Raw genomic sequence first — 16,781 nt, 5'->3', positions numbered from 1 at the left:
CTGGAGGGCGAACGCACGCGTCACAGCTCCGACCAACAATGGTCGCGGGACTACCGGCGACTTAGTAGTATCAAAGCAATAGTTCTGTTGTCGTGCAGTTTAATTCTGCTGTAGAACTCTGTGCTATGTACAACTTGCGTAAGCGAGAAGAAATTAGGGACTGAGCCCCGGATGACTGCCGGAAGCTATAGACGACTCCGGGTCATCACGGGGTCAACCGACATTGTTGGTATAAAATACTCGACTGCGCATGCGCGAAGGGACGTATTCAGTGCTTAAAGCACCGCCTCTGGCGGTCAGCAGGGACGAAATAGAACTGCTAAAACAGGCGTCAGTCAACTTTCATGATTTGAGGCATTTTGTTAAAAACGAGCCACTTGTGTAAAAGTTAGATGCCAATCAGGATGGACTATAAAAATGACTATGGACATAATGTGTACCAATTTGTGTGATGTTTAGACAAGATCTGTAGGAGTAATACGTATAAAAAATATGTTTTGCAAAAGTCGGCCTACTGGTATCTGGCATCCAGGGAGTGTGTGTGTGTGTGTGTGTGTGTGTGTGTGTGTGTGTGTGCACACAGTTTCACATCATTTACCTTCATAGTTCCACAGCACAACAGTATACTACACTGCACTACACCACACCACTCTACACTGTTGTACAGTACTGCACCACTGTGACTCCACACTGTTCTACAGAGCTGCTCCACTCAGCGCTCTACTCCTGTTCTCACAATGTTGAGTGTTGTCATGGAGCGAGGTTATAATAACAAGATAAGAGAATGCTGATATGAGCTGAGTGAGGGAGGGGGGGGGGTGGCAGGGGTAGACAGTCATAGAGAAGAGGAGGGGGGGAAGGGAGGTCAAACTAGCTACAGGGAGCCATGACTGAGGCTGATATACAAGAGCCTCCTGCAGGCTGATAGGATGCAGATCGATGACCGAGAGGAGAGGAGAGGAGAGAGGGCTGGGTAAGAGGAGGAGATAAGAGAGGAGGAAATGGAGAACGCAAGAGGGGATGGAGATACAGAGAATGACAGTGGGAAAGATGACAAATCTGGTTGATTCAGTAGCAGGGGGGGCAGACAAGACAAGACAGATAGACGGACTGTGCCCCGGGTAATAACGGGGGGGGGGGGGGGGGGGACCTGCAAAATCCAGAACCTATGAACATACAGTAGGAGGGAGAATGTACTATGTAGGAGAGGGTACTCAGGGAAGAACAAACTGAAGGCCCTACCCAGACGAAGGCACTGTCGGAGGATGCCCCCAGACGACATGTTCTTCTCTGCCTCGATTTCTGTGAAGTTGAGGGAGCTGGCGAAGATGAGGACATCCACCAGGTTGATGATTCGGTGGAGGAAGGTGATGGAGGCCTCCACCGCCAGGCCCTGAGACGGTTCGATGTTCTCCAGCTCATGCTGTCAGTGCAGAGAAGGTGAAATATGGCCATGAGTTGCAAGATATGGCACTCCGTGGCCAAGCAATCTGATTGCTAATTAAATGGTAATTAAACAAGGGGTGGCTTTAGCCAGACAATCTGGTTGATCAATGTGTGTGTATTCATTTTTAAGAGAATATACTCTTCAGACATTAGCCATCCAATCAAAAGCAGTCAGGGGCCAAATAAAGCCTTAATTTATCACATCCCATTTCAAATCAGATTACAGAGCAAGAACCGGCCAGATATAATGAAATTAGAATGGAACTGAACCTCAGCCAGCCATCTTCCCAGACAGGCCGGTCGACTAAATGGAAGCGTATTGATAGAGGCTAGGAGTCATGTTACAATAGAGAGCTACAGTGGCTGGAGGTCAGACGATAGAAAAACACAGTAACCCTGTTAGCACGAGGCTAACTGTAGTCTAATGTGATTGGGAAAGGTCAATGTGGAGATATACCACGCCCCTTTGACAGGAACTCATAGTGGGATGCAGTCATAAGAGGCAGTAATAAGAGGCAGATAAATACACACAATCTCTCTCTCTCTCTCTCTCTCTCTCACACACACACACACACAGGCAAATAATATTGGGACAGAAAGAGTACACGATCATCTCCTTGGTTGGAAGATGCTGTTTTCCCGACACCGATGTGACAGGCCTCGCATCTCCTCTAAATGGGGCCCCCTCACAGTCATTTCAGATTTCACACAGAACTCTTCTTCACTTTCACATGTTTTCCTTGCATGGTGCAACAACCAAGTATTAATACCAAACACAGAGAAAAGCTGCCATAGAGACTCACAGTGGAGGATGTGGCTGCAGAGAGCAGAGGCAGGATGCCTCCACAGGCCATGATGAGGTTGTCTACAACCTGAGAGATGAGGTGGACCGTGTTGTGGACAAATACCACATTCTCACTGCTGTTCACAAAGTCTAGCACCGTCTTTGTAGAGTGACTGAGGAGGAGAAAAGGGGTTTATTTTTTATTGAATAATACATTTTTATATATGCATTATTTGGTACTCGCATAAACAGCAAAGAAGGACATTTCTGATCTCTGCAGAAAATATACTAATGCTAGTCAGTGTCAGCATCAGATCATGGTCAGCCTACCTCCTCCACATCTGAACGTCTGTCTCGATGGAGAACAGCAGGTCGGTGAGGAAGCGCTGGTGCATGTTGGACCAGCGGAACTCTGGGATGCGGAACATGGTGGAACGAGATGCCGAGGCGCTGCCCTCTCTGGCCGAGTCGGATGCCTCCGCAGCAGCTCCTAGTGTTGCCGTTGCTGTTGCAGTCTGGCCTTGCCCGGAAACCTGCAGAGACAACAAATCTCTTTTTAATTTAACAGGAGAGAAAGGCTGGAGGATTTCACTTATGAAGATTAAAGGTGGATTCTTTTATTTTTTTGGACACCAATATTAGTTAGTGATTACACATAGCAAGGATCTTGAATTATCAAATCTTAACTTTCAGCTAGAGCAGGGGTGCAGGGAATCAGAAAAAAAAATACTGTGATATTGCAACTTATTAATGCCTAAAGTTATGATATAAAGCACACAAGTAATTATGCAAGAAGAGTACAAACTGCAGCCGTGTTTTTCTAGTCAATTCTTGTAAGAAATATCAAAGCCGTTCCAGGGAAATACTGAACAAACAAAGAGGTAGGAGCGCGCACCAGTAGTGGGGAGGTGCTGACCGCGGGAGATCAAACTTGAAAAAAGAAAGAGAGGATGCACAGCACATAGTCACGGTGCAAGAAACCTTTATTAAACCAACCTTTTCGGCAATGAAAAGGCCTTCTTCAGGGTAGGATTTTTTTGCCGAAACGTTGGTTTAATAAAAGTTTCTTGCATCGAGTTGTGCGACCTCTTTTTTCTCAAAACATGTGAAAATAGAAACAAAAGCCAAGGCATTCTGACAAATACCTGTACGCTCACAGACGCCTCCTTCAGCTCGAGTCTCTCGGTGTCCGAAGCCACATTGGACACATCGAGCCTGGCGATCTTAATATCGCTCTTAATCTCTTTGCTCTTGGTGACAGAGTCTGCGTTCTTCTGTGTGTCAGCACAAGGGGGTGCTGTGCTAGTGTCTGGGGAATTGGCCTCAGTGACCTGGGCCTCCTCTGCACTGCTGCTGATGACAGCGGTCTCTGTGGTAGGTTGGGGAGGTGAGGAGGAGGAAGATGGAGCAGTCTCTGTGGTAGGTTGGGGAGGTGAGGAGGAGGAAGATGGAGCGGTCTCTGTGGTAGGTTGGGGAGGTGAGGAGGAGGAAGATGGAGAGTTTTCGGACGGTGCTGCGGTCTCCTGGGCTGTAGGGGGCAACGTGGCATCCGAAGGCTGCTGGTCTGCAGCAGGGGTGTCAGGGTGGGGAGAAGGATGCCTCTCTTCACTGTGTTCTTCTTTGGGTGCGTCTGAAACCTTTTGTTCCAGTGTTTCAGCTGGCGTTTCCGAATTCTGACACTCCAAAGCAGACCCGTCACTCATTTCACCTTCTTGGCTTTCCTCTTTTGTGATACTCTCTTCCGCGTTCTTCTCCTCGGCTTTTACCTCCTGATCCTGCTGTTCAATGCGCTCACTCTCTTTCTCTTCTTCAGCATCTACTGCCTTCTTCCCTTCCTCTCCTGTGAATGCGGTGACAAAAGACGACTCCTCAAAGTTTTCGTCAAGGTCACTGGGGCTGACCTGTTCACTACTGGACGACATATCCACCAGGTCCTCGTTGAAGGAGGAGGCTCCACCCACCATGCTGGTTTCCGCAGAGGCTGCCGGGGTCTCTGGAGAACCGTCGTCTTTGACCTCCGGCTCCACAGCAGAGGCCTCTGGTTGTTCGAGTTCCTCGTCCTTCAAGGAGTCGTCTTTGTTTGTGTCACTACTTTCAGAGGATTTCTCATCATCGGCTAGAGGTATTTCTGTGCCGTCAGGTTGTGACGTTTCACCGGTTTCTCCAGTCACTTCTGTTACTTCAGTGTCCTCTCCTCCTCCGTCAGCTGGCACGTCGACAACGTCGACCTCGGCGGTGGACGGAACAGCAATAGTCTCTTCCTGGTCGGTCTCTGCATTCTTCTTCTCTCCCTCCATCGTGTCAGCCGCAGCCTCTTCTTCAGCCGAGCCGACTTCAGAGGACTCTTGAGCCAAATGCGGATCTTCCTCATCGTCCCTGGCCAGGATGTTGGAGACGGTGACGGTTGCTGGTTTCCTCTCGCCGGCGCCCTCTTCTGAGCTGGAAGAGGCGAGGGTATCGTCGGATGCGGAGGTAGGCGTGTCTTGAGCCCCTGAGGAGGACTGCGGGTCCACAGTGAGTTCGATGACGGTGGACGGGGCAGTCTCCTCTAATTGCTCCCCGTTGGCTCCTTCCAAGGTCGCAGAGGCGTGACTGGCTCCAGAGACGGTGCGGATGGTGCCGCTGGTGCCTGTAGACTCCTGGTGCTGGTACTGACGGAACATACGTGAAAGGTTCTCCTTGTGCTGCTCAAATGTCACCTGTAAACACACAACACATGGTTCAGCAGATTAAATCATGTCAATTGCAACACCATAAAACAACAAAGTTGGCAGTTAGGCCCACGCATAACTCCATCCGCGTGTGATTCGCATTGCTGTATAGGGCATAGCAGTGGGTGTGGTTTTGTGGCACCACATTTTTCCCATAGAGATTTGCAAAAATATTTATATCAATTATTTTAAGCCTATAATCTAAGGGTGCGCACGCTTTTCCGACACACCAAAGATCGGAAACGCGAGGACATGCGATGCGATGCGAAAATGCGATAGTCCAACATCGGCTGCTCCTGTGCTTGCGGTTATGGTTAGGTTAGGGATTGAGGTTTCGGATCAATAGTATGTCGGAACTAAAGCCTGTACCCATAATCAAGCCATCCAGGATCCTGGTTATTCATGATCATAAAACCTTTGATTATGGGGGGGGGGGGGGGGGTAATATTTAATTATGTGATATACTACTTTTTCCCCACACAATATTTTGATATTGGTTTTATGGTCATGATTCACCAAGATCCTGGATGGCTTGATTCTAGGCTTAAAATAATTGACATAAATATTTTTGTAAATCTCTATGGGAAAAATGAATGGCAGAGTGGTGCAAGAAAACCACACTATACCCTATTAGCTTTGCTTCATAATATCGATAAATGTTGCATCTTTACAATACGACTTATATTGAGTATGTTAATCAACCTGACCGGAAAACAAAGTGGGGTGAACTGACTGGCATTGCCATCCTGTGAGTCCGACACTGGCACTACAAGAATGTGCATGGGGTTCATCCAAATATTTACGGTTCAGCAGGTTTCATATCAGATTTTTCATAACTTGTGTACAAGTGGAACTTCAGACACTAAAGGAAAGGGTGCATTCTCTAGGGATCAGTAAATTATCTAGCAGTCCAGTCAGTAGTTTTCAGGATATCTTTTAAGGACCAAACTGAACGATGGAACTTATCAGACAAATCTGCCAGAGCTATATATATATTCTTTTTTAAAGGGTAGTGATATTAGTCTGGCCATGCCAGGCTACGACAGGCGAACTGTTGAACAGACTGACCGTCGCTAGCCAGGCATTTAATATAATAAAATAAAACACCCAACATTACAGGTCTATCAGTCTTCCACCCATCAGATACGCTAAGACATAACTAAGACTGCTCGTCTATAATGACAATGGACTGAGTTGGCATTTGAGGAAGAGCCGTTCCATGTAAGCAGTCATAGATAAGCTGCAGATACTGTTAGTTGTGTGTCTGCTAGCCGTGCAGAGAGCGTGTGTGTGTGTGTGTGTGTGTGTGTACACCTAATTTAAGACCCTGCATTAATCAAGCAGCCTCATAGGACAGGAAGTCAAAGACCGACTAGAGAGGGTGCAGTGTGTGTGTGTGTGTGTGTGTGTGTGTGTGTGTGTGTGTGTGTGTGTGTGTGTGTGTGTGTGTGTGTGTGTGTGTGTGTGTGTGCACGTGTAGTTGGATTGTGGGGGATGAAACTAGAGCCACTTTGCTACATTTTCACCTGAGGCTATTTAGACAGAGGGATGGAGAGAACGTTGCAACAGACTGAGAGATCAAAAGGAAGAGAGAAAGAACCAAGACAGCATGGTTAATGTTAACGGGACAGAAGTGAGGAAGAAAGGAACGGAAGAGAGAGAGAGAGAGAGAGAAGCTGATTATTTGTAATTAATTAGGCGTTATTGTTCTAAATTAGCCGGCTACACGGGTGCCCATTAATCTCCTGCAGGGAAGCAGTGATTGGTAATCCATAGCTCACTATCCCTCTTGCTTCTGTCTCTCCTTACCTCCCCTTTCCCTCCTGCACCCATCTCTCCCCTGCATTTATTTCGTTGTGTGTCTCTCTCTCTCTCTCTCCCTCTCTCTCTCTCCCTCCCTCCTTCTCTCTCTCTCTCTCTCTCTCTCTTTCTCCCTCTCTCCCTCGATCACACAGCGATCCTCTTCCACCCCATTAGCTCTGGCTTAATTTGACATTTTGCATTTCTTGCAATTAAAAGGCTGCGTTTCCAGGACACAGTGTGCACTCCTATGGAAATGATGTCTAGAGAGCAGTACAGCACAGTGCATAACGTCATGGGCTCAGGATGCAGCCTGCTACATTAAGATGATGTATGTTGGCCTTAAAAAGGGGCACTCGGTAACAGATCCAGTTACCATTAGATGGAGGCAGTGTGTATCGTACGACTGCGTCTTTTTTTTTAAACAGGCGCTTTCGCCCTCCTCGCTACAATATATAAGAAAATGCCTTGGGTGGCCCCAGACATCAGTGCTGATCTAATCTAATTTCATTCTGCTCCGTGACTCGGCCTGCACTCCTGGTGGGGCTATGGAAAAATGTTATGGTAATGTGGGAAACCGTGGTGGGCTCCTCTAATGTGACAGCTAACATGGTATTAACTGGACACACAGAGCAGCCAGATCATACAAAATGATTTGAAATGGCTCTCCGCAAAGGGACACCAATGTAAACAAAAAAAAGAGCTGGCATACTGTACTATGGTTCTTCAAACTACCAACTTACACACACACACACGCCTCACCTGTAGATCTGCAACGCTTGCAGACACAATATTTTAAAACAGCGAATGTTCCACTTCGATTTTCCCACAGTCCAAGAATAGTGAAGTATGTCATGCAACCATCGATATTAAAAAAACATATAGGCCCACAGCGTGTTTATAATAATAATAATCAATGAAATAGAGTATCATTTTGTTTTGTATTGATACTTTTATGGGAGGGTCAGAGAAGTGCTGTTTAACAATATAAACTATGATGATATGATGGATAAATGATGCACAACTTATCAACCGTTTATTTGAAAAGTATATATGTTTAAATTGGCAAACTATCTAGAAAAAGCCTGGGACCTAAGGAAAAAAAGCAATGTACAGCCAGTAATGTATGTTATGTTTTGTTGTACTTATGTTGAGTAGACGATCAGCATTGCTGGTAACCAGTGTAAAAAGTAATAATTGTAACTGTATGAAAAGGTATCATATAATCCCATGAGGGATGGGCCACGAGGTGGCATGACACTTAAATAAAGTAATTCATTCATTCATATAAAGGCATAATAAACGTACAAAGTGTGCAGACGTTATCATTTTTCACGTTGATCTTCCGTTTGTCAGAATGTACGCATGTTGCCCTTCCATAATATTCCACATTATCCTCCATCTGAAAGGTTTCACACCTAACTCTCTATTATGGATGTCACAAAATATGTATTGAATAATAATAATACAGTAGTTTCTTCTTTTTTGTTCTCAAGTAGATGTATTAGGCTACATATTAGAATGATGTAATGGATATAAAGTGAACGTACAGCCTCCAGCGGTCAGCGTTTTTGTGTTTCTCCACCTAGACACAGTCGAACAGATCTGGGAGCAGCACGGGCCGCAGACCGCAGCCTACGCGGTGAAGGCCGCAGTGGCCCAACGCTGGTCCGGGGAGACCCCCGCCGTAGTAGCCTGGGAGTCCCCATTTAGATCAATAGATAGGGAGCAACCGCAAAACAAAGGGGAAACGGGGAAGGCAGCAGGGCCTCTAATCCGATTAGCTAAATGCAATTCCTCCTCCGAAATCAATGTCGTCTGCTGCTGCAGTCCTGCTGACTGCCTGCTCTTTTCACCTACTCTCCCTTAGTTCCTTGGTTAGACATTGTCCTTGTTCTTCGTGAATATTTTTTGTGAGCAGTCATCAGCATGCAGTATTTCTGATTGGTGTCTTTATAAGAACGCTCTGAGATATGATTAATTAGGGCTAGCTATTGCTCTCATCCAGAGAGATATACTACAGTAGAACTTGGCATTTCAATGACCCTAAAAGGATCGTGCATGAGAGCCTTGCTAGGATACACAATGGGAAACATGAAAACAACGTTAACAAGGAAGGATTCTTTGTTATGGTTTTTCTAGAACCAGGCTGTGTTACATTGTACAGGGGAAGAGAATGAGAGATTAAATAATGATTCAGTAAGGAGAGGGGATGTGAGGTGAACTCAAAGAGACAAAGACTACATTGAATGAGTTAATTTTCCACCAGTCATGCGCATCCTGATATATAAATCAGTGGCCGATCAATTGCCTGATTCCCAGCTTATTCAGACTTAAAGCTTGATCAGTCGATTCAATAAAACAAGTAAAGTTTCACTGCTTGACCCCCAAGTAGTGTGGTGTGGTCTTGCAGTGTTCTCCCATTAGTGTCTTGCACGGTTATGAAAGAGATGGGAGCTGTGCCAAACTTTGTCAGTTTGTCAGACATACAAAAGGTATGGCTTTAAAAATAGTTAAGTCATTCTTCAATGAACATCCTGCCTGTAGAAACAATAGAATCAATTTCCAGCTATTATCTGGTGCTGGTCAATGCACCTCTACAGTATGTTCTCATTTTCTCCTCCTTTTGTGTGCTTATTGATGTCTCTAGCTCCAATAATGAGAGAACAGCAGCAGCAAGTGTGTGTGTGTGTGTGTGTGTGTGTGTGTGTGTGTGTGTGTGTGTGTGTGTGTGTGTGTAATGTCTCAATAGCACAGCCTTGATCTGAGTGCCCCAACTCTTTAAAATCCATGCGTGAACTGAGAACGGAGACATTTGACTGTAGGCAATTACATTGCCTAAAGTTGAAAATAAGAGTATATATTTACAGTATATCATTCCGGATAAGCAGTTGAAGATGGATGGATGGATGGACTATATGAATGCCAGTTTTACACAAGTCGTTGATGCCTCTACTACTGTACCTAGTATGTATAGGCCTATAGTACAGATCCATCTATCCATTTGAGGTCCTGAATGTTTAACTTTCCATTACACAAAAGCTATGTTTAAAGGCAATTAAAATGCAGTTCCCTAAAGTTGATCCATCAACATAAATGACTACAACAAAGTACATTTTTACAGCATGATGGATCTATTTGTATTGAGAGTTTGTTGGTTGTCATGTTAATTCAGTGGTGCTCTGCCAGCAAGGTAATGGAGTGAACAGAGGACACAAGCTCCTTCATGCTTCTGGAGAACTGTCCTTCACTCAACTCAGCTACTGGAGGAGAGGGCCACCTTGGGACAGACTCTGTGTGTGTGTGTGTGTGTGTGTGTGTGTGTGTGTGTGTGTGTGTGTGTGTGTGTGTGTGTGTGTGTGTGTGTGTGTGTGTGTGTGTGTGTGTGTGTGTGTGTGTGTGTGTGTGTGTAAGAGCATGCAGGTTAGTGGAGCCTGTCGTGTCAGCAGACCCACCTGCAGGAACAGCTGTCTGTTCTGACACACATATGCTCAGATACACTCACCTGCAGCCATACTGGCAGACATACAAGGATACACAAACATACGGTCGCATCAGCATGCACATATCCTTGCAAGCAATACAGGAACACAGAAATGTGCATGCACACGGATAGCAAATAAATAGCCTTCAAGGCCTAAACCATCTTGTATCAACGGCTTCAGCTATAGTTCCGAGTAAAGTTCAACTGATTGAGACTATCATGGTAGTGGAAAATCCCGAAGCCAAACTCACCCTGCAAAATATTGAACAAATGCAAATTATTAACAAGAGCTTGTGTTCCCATTACCTGAAAAGTAACGGTGGCAATATCTTATAAATACAAGCATCTAGGATCCAACAAATACGAACAGGATTACAATGTAAAGATCATAAGGCAAAATCTAGAGATATGGCACTCTATTTTCATCCATGCTAAACCCCGAATCCCTAAACTACTTTGCCTTTATTTTACCAAAAATATTTTTTAATAGTTAAAATAGCCAATCTACATCGACACGTTTTGAGAAGTTTAGGGATAAGGGGTTTAACATGGACAAAAATGGCCTTAAATATGTTCACACACCTCACATGCTAATCCTGCAGAGTAAGAACAGAGGTAGCGAAAAATCACCAGTTCGAAAATATCTCTTTGTCTGCCACTAGGTGGAGGCAGAGTGTAGGTAAGGCTTATCGGCTACATCTCTATATTTGGTCATTTTCATTTCCGCTTTCCCAGCTTGGCTGCCGCTATTTAACGATCGGCGTATGGGTAACAAGAAGACTCACCCCGGTGCGTGCCCGTTTTTCCTCCCGGAATTGTCCCCAGTGAGGGGGATAACTTTGTAATATGCTATTGGCTGTTTGTATTCTTTTTGGAAAAATATGAAAAGATACTCCTGTGGAAAGGCTATATTATATTACTTATATTGACCCTATAAACAATTTAGTATTATTTAGTATATGTAAGGTTTTGCCCCCTCAAATGGTACCTCGTCAGATAATCCCCACATATCCTACAACAACTTCTGTGAACAGACTTCACTGTAGTAGCTTTTCATAAATTATATTTGTACTTAGGCTGTCTGCTGTCATGAAAGTTTATAGTTAGAGAAATTCAAAATCCAGCCGTCTGCTGTCCAGCCTCTGCCACCCCTCACTGGGGAAAATTCTGGGAGGAAAACAGAAACGGGGCGAGTCTTCTTGTATTCGGCGTATGTTAGCAATTAGCATTAGCTCACGCTGTTTACCTTTCGCCAGAAGCGTTAACATGTCGGGAGCGATGCAATACAAAATCACAAATCACATCCGAACCTCGGTTGGATGATCAACGAATAATATATATATATATATATATATATGAATATGCTCGTAATTAGAAATAAAATAGTTAAGCTTTTTATTTCTGATCCATATACCCGAGAGTAGAAAATGTGAATGTCAGGGGCTTTAATTTCATTATTTAACAAAACTATTTGACAGCTAACAAAGGATGTGTTAAATGAGTTTACAATGAGTAAACTCTTGTGTTCATCTTTTTTAAAATATTTTCCCCAAGGGAAGGGAATGTATTTCTTCATTCTATAAGCTTATGGGCTATTCTGCTGTCTTCAGTGCATGAGTGCTGTTGACAAACTGACAAATAGTTCTCCGCTACATTTACAAGCTTCAAAACAAGAATTTGTATCCAAACCGGGAAACCACATATACAGGGAAGCAAAGGAACTTTGTTTTATTGCAATATAAGAGAACCGCTAACCATTTAAGAATCAAGGTTTTGACATGAGAAAATGTCCTGTGAATTTCAGCAACATCCGACTTTTTTTCTGCAGAGCAGCTCACACATCAGTGGGTCAATGGCATCTGTGCAGAAGCGTGAACATTAAATCAGAGACTGAGCAGTGTGTCTTCACAGGAAATATATGCAGGATGTGCATACAGTATGTGTGTACAGTATGTATCTATGTATTTCTGAATGTACATGTATTTATCAGAGCCTCCCAGTGGGATGCTGGTATTTATGAGGCCTTGTTTCTGTGATTGTTCAGACACAGTGGAGATGAATATTCAATGAGCTGAGAGAACAGGGCTTCCAGGAGCCCAGGAGAGACCATCCGTTGCTCTCTTCCGCTAACACACACACTGTACATTCAAGTGCGCGCGCGCGCACACACACACACACACACACACACACACACACACACACACACACACACACACACACACACACACACACACACACACACACACACACACACACACACACACACACACACACACACACACACACACACACACACCCACCCACCCACCCCTGCGGCAGTGGGAGGAGAGAGCAACAGTGACAAACAGCTTCGGTGCTACAAAGGTGGCAGGAAATCTATCAAACAGGACAATAAAATTGCAATTGAGTTTCTTTAGCTTTTTTTTATTTATTTTTTCTTCTAGCAGATGCATGTATCTTGATGGCTTGTGTCCACTGTAGCTATCCACTTCAACGGCTGGATGCCTGCTGTGTGTGTGTGTGTGTGTGTGTGTGTGTGTGTGTGTGTGTTAGATCTTATAACGCCATGTGTGTATTCACACACAGAACGAACATGTGAACTTCTGTTTTTAGATCGGTGCCGGGCATGGTAAATAGAGCCAAGAAGAAACAACATTAATCTTGTGCAATTATAGGGAAAAAGGCAATTACAGCCTGTCTAGTACCGAAGAAGAATGAACAATCTCAGGCGCTGTGCTAAAGCAGAACGTATAGCGATATGCAGCCAAACGCGTGAAACCTGCAAGAACAATAAGCTCAGGCTGAAGCGAAATCCCACACACACACGAGCTGGATTTCATAAACAGCAAGTGACGTGGGGTTTATTTTTTTTACTGTGTGACGGAAAACTGGACAAACTGGAAATTACAGCAACATCAATGTTGTCTAAAGAGACAATGTCAATTGTCAATAATTCAATAAAATAGGCTATGTAACAATTGTATGTCTTCTTATTCCAGTGGAGAATCATATTTTTGGGGTTGTTTTATGCATAATCAAATGTAGTCATTATTACAATACCAACATTATGACACAGATAGATATACATACTGTATACAGTACTATATAATGTGTGTCCGTACCATATTTAACAGTAGTTTTCTTTTCTTTTTTTGGATATTGTGGTTGACTGGCCGTGAAAAAAAATATATAATTATACACTGTAGGTGGGTGTGCGCACACACACACACACACACACACACACACACACACATAGATAAAGTTAAATATGGAGATACTGTATGAGGTTTATGCCAGGCAGCAACGATAGTTATTTATATACATCCATTCATTAATGAATGTATTTAATTCATTCATTCAATATTGTGTGTATTGAGTATCTCCAATGGCAGCTAGATACTAGGAATGCGCTTAAATATTATCAGCAATACTACTTCCTGTGCAATTGTGTACTGTGAAAAAAGTTATTATTATTACTAAACGATATACTGTAATTAATTATGCATGGTGTTGATACTACATGGTTGAGACAGTGAGTAGATACTGTACACTGAGTTCCAGTGTTGACAGAATGACTACACAGTGGCTCTCAACTCCCAGAATACTGCTGGCTTTTGTTCTGACCGTTTAATCAGGTTCTCGTTTAGACCTGAGACAATAGGTGAATGCAATTAACTTCCTTGTACAACAGAGAAGTAGCAAAAGACTGCATGCCAAGGACAGTAGACTAGACTAAAAAATGCACGTGCACAGTTGCACACACACGCATGCATGCACACGCACACACAGACAGTACTCACTGCTGCTTTCCAACACTCTTCCATACAGTCCAACTGTGCCCCCTACTGGCGACGACCTCTTAAAGCACCCTGATCCTCAAAAAATGTCTCACATCATGAGTACTTCTTCAAGTTGGCCTTCCCTTCAGTCTGCCATGCCTTAAAACCTCCCCTGACCACAATCTGACACCAGCCTCAATTACTTCACTGCTTTGGAAGCGAGCGACGTAACGCGATATCAACACTGAATTTTCTAAAGCAGTTCCCTGAATTGGCTTTTTGGAAATCAGAAGTGCCAGGAGTTTATTTTTATCTCTGCGACGTGAAAGATGGAGACTCCATACATAAATAGAGAAGAGTTTGAAGGGCTGCTAGGCACTTTACTTTTTTCCTTCTTTTTTTTTTTTCACATCATAATCACTCTATGGTTTCCATCAGTGGATCTGATGGGCATAGGCTGAGGCAAGGCTCCATTACTATTATGTCAGCCTAAGCTGTGAGTTACTAAGCACAGGTAATAGTGCCAAGGGCTCAAATTTCTCCAGCACTGTTCCGTTTGGATTTTAAAAAAACGTCTCTGTAAGGGTTCTGGACACATGCCTTCATAAAAGAGAAACACCATTTCTACAACAATGGATTTGGTCTACTCTAACTCTAGAACAATGCAAAACTGTTTTCCTCCCAATTATTCTTTATTACAGGTTATCTTTGATACCTTGTTAGAGCAGGTTAAGAATCTATGGCATGGGCATAAGAGGGAGGGTGTGCGTGCGTGCGTGCCCGTCACCCTTAACTGGATCCGATGAGCAGCTTGGTACCTTTGCACGGCTTCCTCCACTGTTGGTGTGTGAATGTGCGTGTGAATGCGTCAATGCAACATTCTCAAGCGTTCTGGATGAATGTGGTATAGAAATGCACTTTTCCGCATACTGTATGTTTTATACTTTTTTTTTTAATTTTTAACTTGCATTTTATAATGGAAGTCAATGGGGCTTTGATTGTGCTGAAACTATGTCCAAATTCGGAGTCTTATGCATGTCAGAGGCTGGCCAGTTGTGACCCACTGGTTGCAAAGCAATGCACAAATGATATACTGTAAAGAGAGGGACTCTCATCCAGTACAGATTACGTTTCAGTTTTTTTTAGCCGTTAGTTGTCTCAGATTCAGTTGAAAACAATGAATCTTCTTTTCTTGTTTCTTTCCCCTAATCCCCTATTTGGTGAGTGGGTCCATGTTCAAACTAACATGTGACAGATGCTAGGATAAGAACTGGATGCAAGTGGTGCAGCATTCACACCAACAATACTACACAGACATCCTGTGCGTGTGTGTGTGTGTGTGTGTGTGTGTGTGTGTGTGTGTGTGTGTGTGTGTGTGTGTGCGCGCGCGCGCGTGCGCGTGTGCCACTGAGTTTGTGAGATGAAATGGAAAAGGGAAAAGAGAAAGAGTGCTTGAAAGATCGAGAGAGAGGAGACGATCCACAGAGAACGATAAACAACTCTCTGCGTACGTGCAGTGTGTGTGCAGTGTGTGTGTGTGTGTGTGTGTGTGCAGTGTGTGTGCAGTGTGTGTGTGTGTGCGCGTGCGTGCGTGCTCATGTACATAACGAGCGCTCTGACCTTGGAGTGTGTGATGGACAGGGTGTCCACCCAGACCCTCCAGCCTCCCCACTCGTACTTGATAGCGTGGTACAGCAGGATGCGGAAGATGGCGTACACCATCTCCGTGATCTTCTGCTCCTCGCTGCTCTTCGGGTTGATGAAGCACAGAGACAGCATCCACTCCTGCCACACGGAGCACTGCAGCAGACTCCTAACACGCACGCGTACACACACACACACCCATTAGGAAATGAACTGTACGATCGAGTGTAAAAATGGAACCAAGTGCACATTTCCGGGTACCTTCCGGATCCATTTGATTCCACTTAAACAAAGTAAAATGTACTTGTAGTGTATTATTTCAGAACGCTGTTGATATAACAGATCACATTTTAGTCAGACAACTATCACCCAAGGCAATTCATGATAAAAAAACAGTCAAACTGCTTAAACGTCTTCATCACCAACATTTCAAACAAAGCAATTATTGGAGAACAGAAAAAGGAAAAAAAAATAATACAGTAATCATCAGAGCCATGATTCCTTTCATCTCATGATTATATACAGTATCAGCCCTGAGGCATGACAGAATGAGATCAGAGCTACTGTAAGAAGAGGTAAACAATAGCACTAGGCAAGCAAGCACACACATACTGTACACATGCAAGAAAAGGGCAGATCCTATAGCTACTGTAGTACGAGCTATACCCCCATGTGACTACAGTACCTATGGCATAACAGTGTACAGTATGAACTATTCATGTGTTTGTAACGATACTGTATCTTGACTTAAACTATGTTTATTATAATAAACTATATGAATTCCTCTGGTTAATTTGAGCAGCGTGTACACACAGAAACACAGTAACGCTAATGTGAAATAGAAGTATTTGAAACATAAGGTCCAAAAATACAATACAAAAGGAAATGTAGTAAAAAGAAAACAAAAAACAAAAAAGAATAATGTGAAAATATGTTGTAATCCTACAGAGGATTTAGAAGTCGTATAGCAGAGGAGATGAACAATTTAGAATGGTGGTTATAGGATTACTTAAAAGTGAAGTGAGTAACACATAACGACACCCTGACAGCAACAGAAACATTTAATTTGCTAAGACATGGCCAGTGGAAGCCAAAGAAATGCTGGAGAATCCTGACGGATTTGTAGGTTACAG

The 16,781-nt window shown here is 43.8% G+C and overlaps 1 protein-coding gene across 7 annotated transcripts in view; it reads right to left on the bottom strand.

Moving 5' to 3' along the window:
• lrba (LPS-responsive vesicle trafficking, beach and anchor containing) overlaps nt 1–16,781 on the bottom strand; it is a 318,483-nt gene that overhangs the window by 235,978 nt on the left and 65,724 nt on the right. For all 7 annotated transcript variants that reach the window (XM_083764652.1, XM_083764653.1, XM_083764654.1 and 4 more), the window contains 5 exons: nt 15,625–15,817; nt 3,376–4,929; nt 2,561–2,763; nt 2,250–2,403; nt 1,243–1,423 (listed from right to left, as the gene is read on the bottom strand). In XM_083764652.1, the coding sequence (XP_083620778.1) occupies nt 1,243–1,423; nt 2,250–2,403; nt 2,561–2,763; nt 3,376–4,929; nt 15,625–15,817 (2,285 nt within the window). The remainder of the gene's footprint in view (nt 1–1,242; nt 1,424–2,249; nt 2,404–2,560; nt 2,764–3,375; nt 4,930–15,624; nt 15,818–16,781) is intronic.

This window comes from Protomyctophum parallelum (assembly GCF_964188405.1).
Source record: "Protomyctophum parallelum genome assembly, chromosome: 5".
NCBI lineage: Eukaryota > Metazoa > Chordata > Actinopteri > Myctophiformes > Myctophidae > Protomyctophum > Protomyctophum parallelum.
The sequence above is the reverse complement of the archived record's forward strand: the minus strand, read 5'-3'. Positions and strand labels throughout refer to the sequence as shown.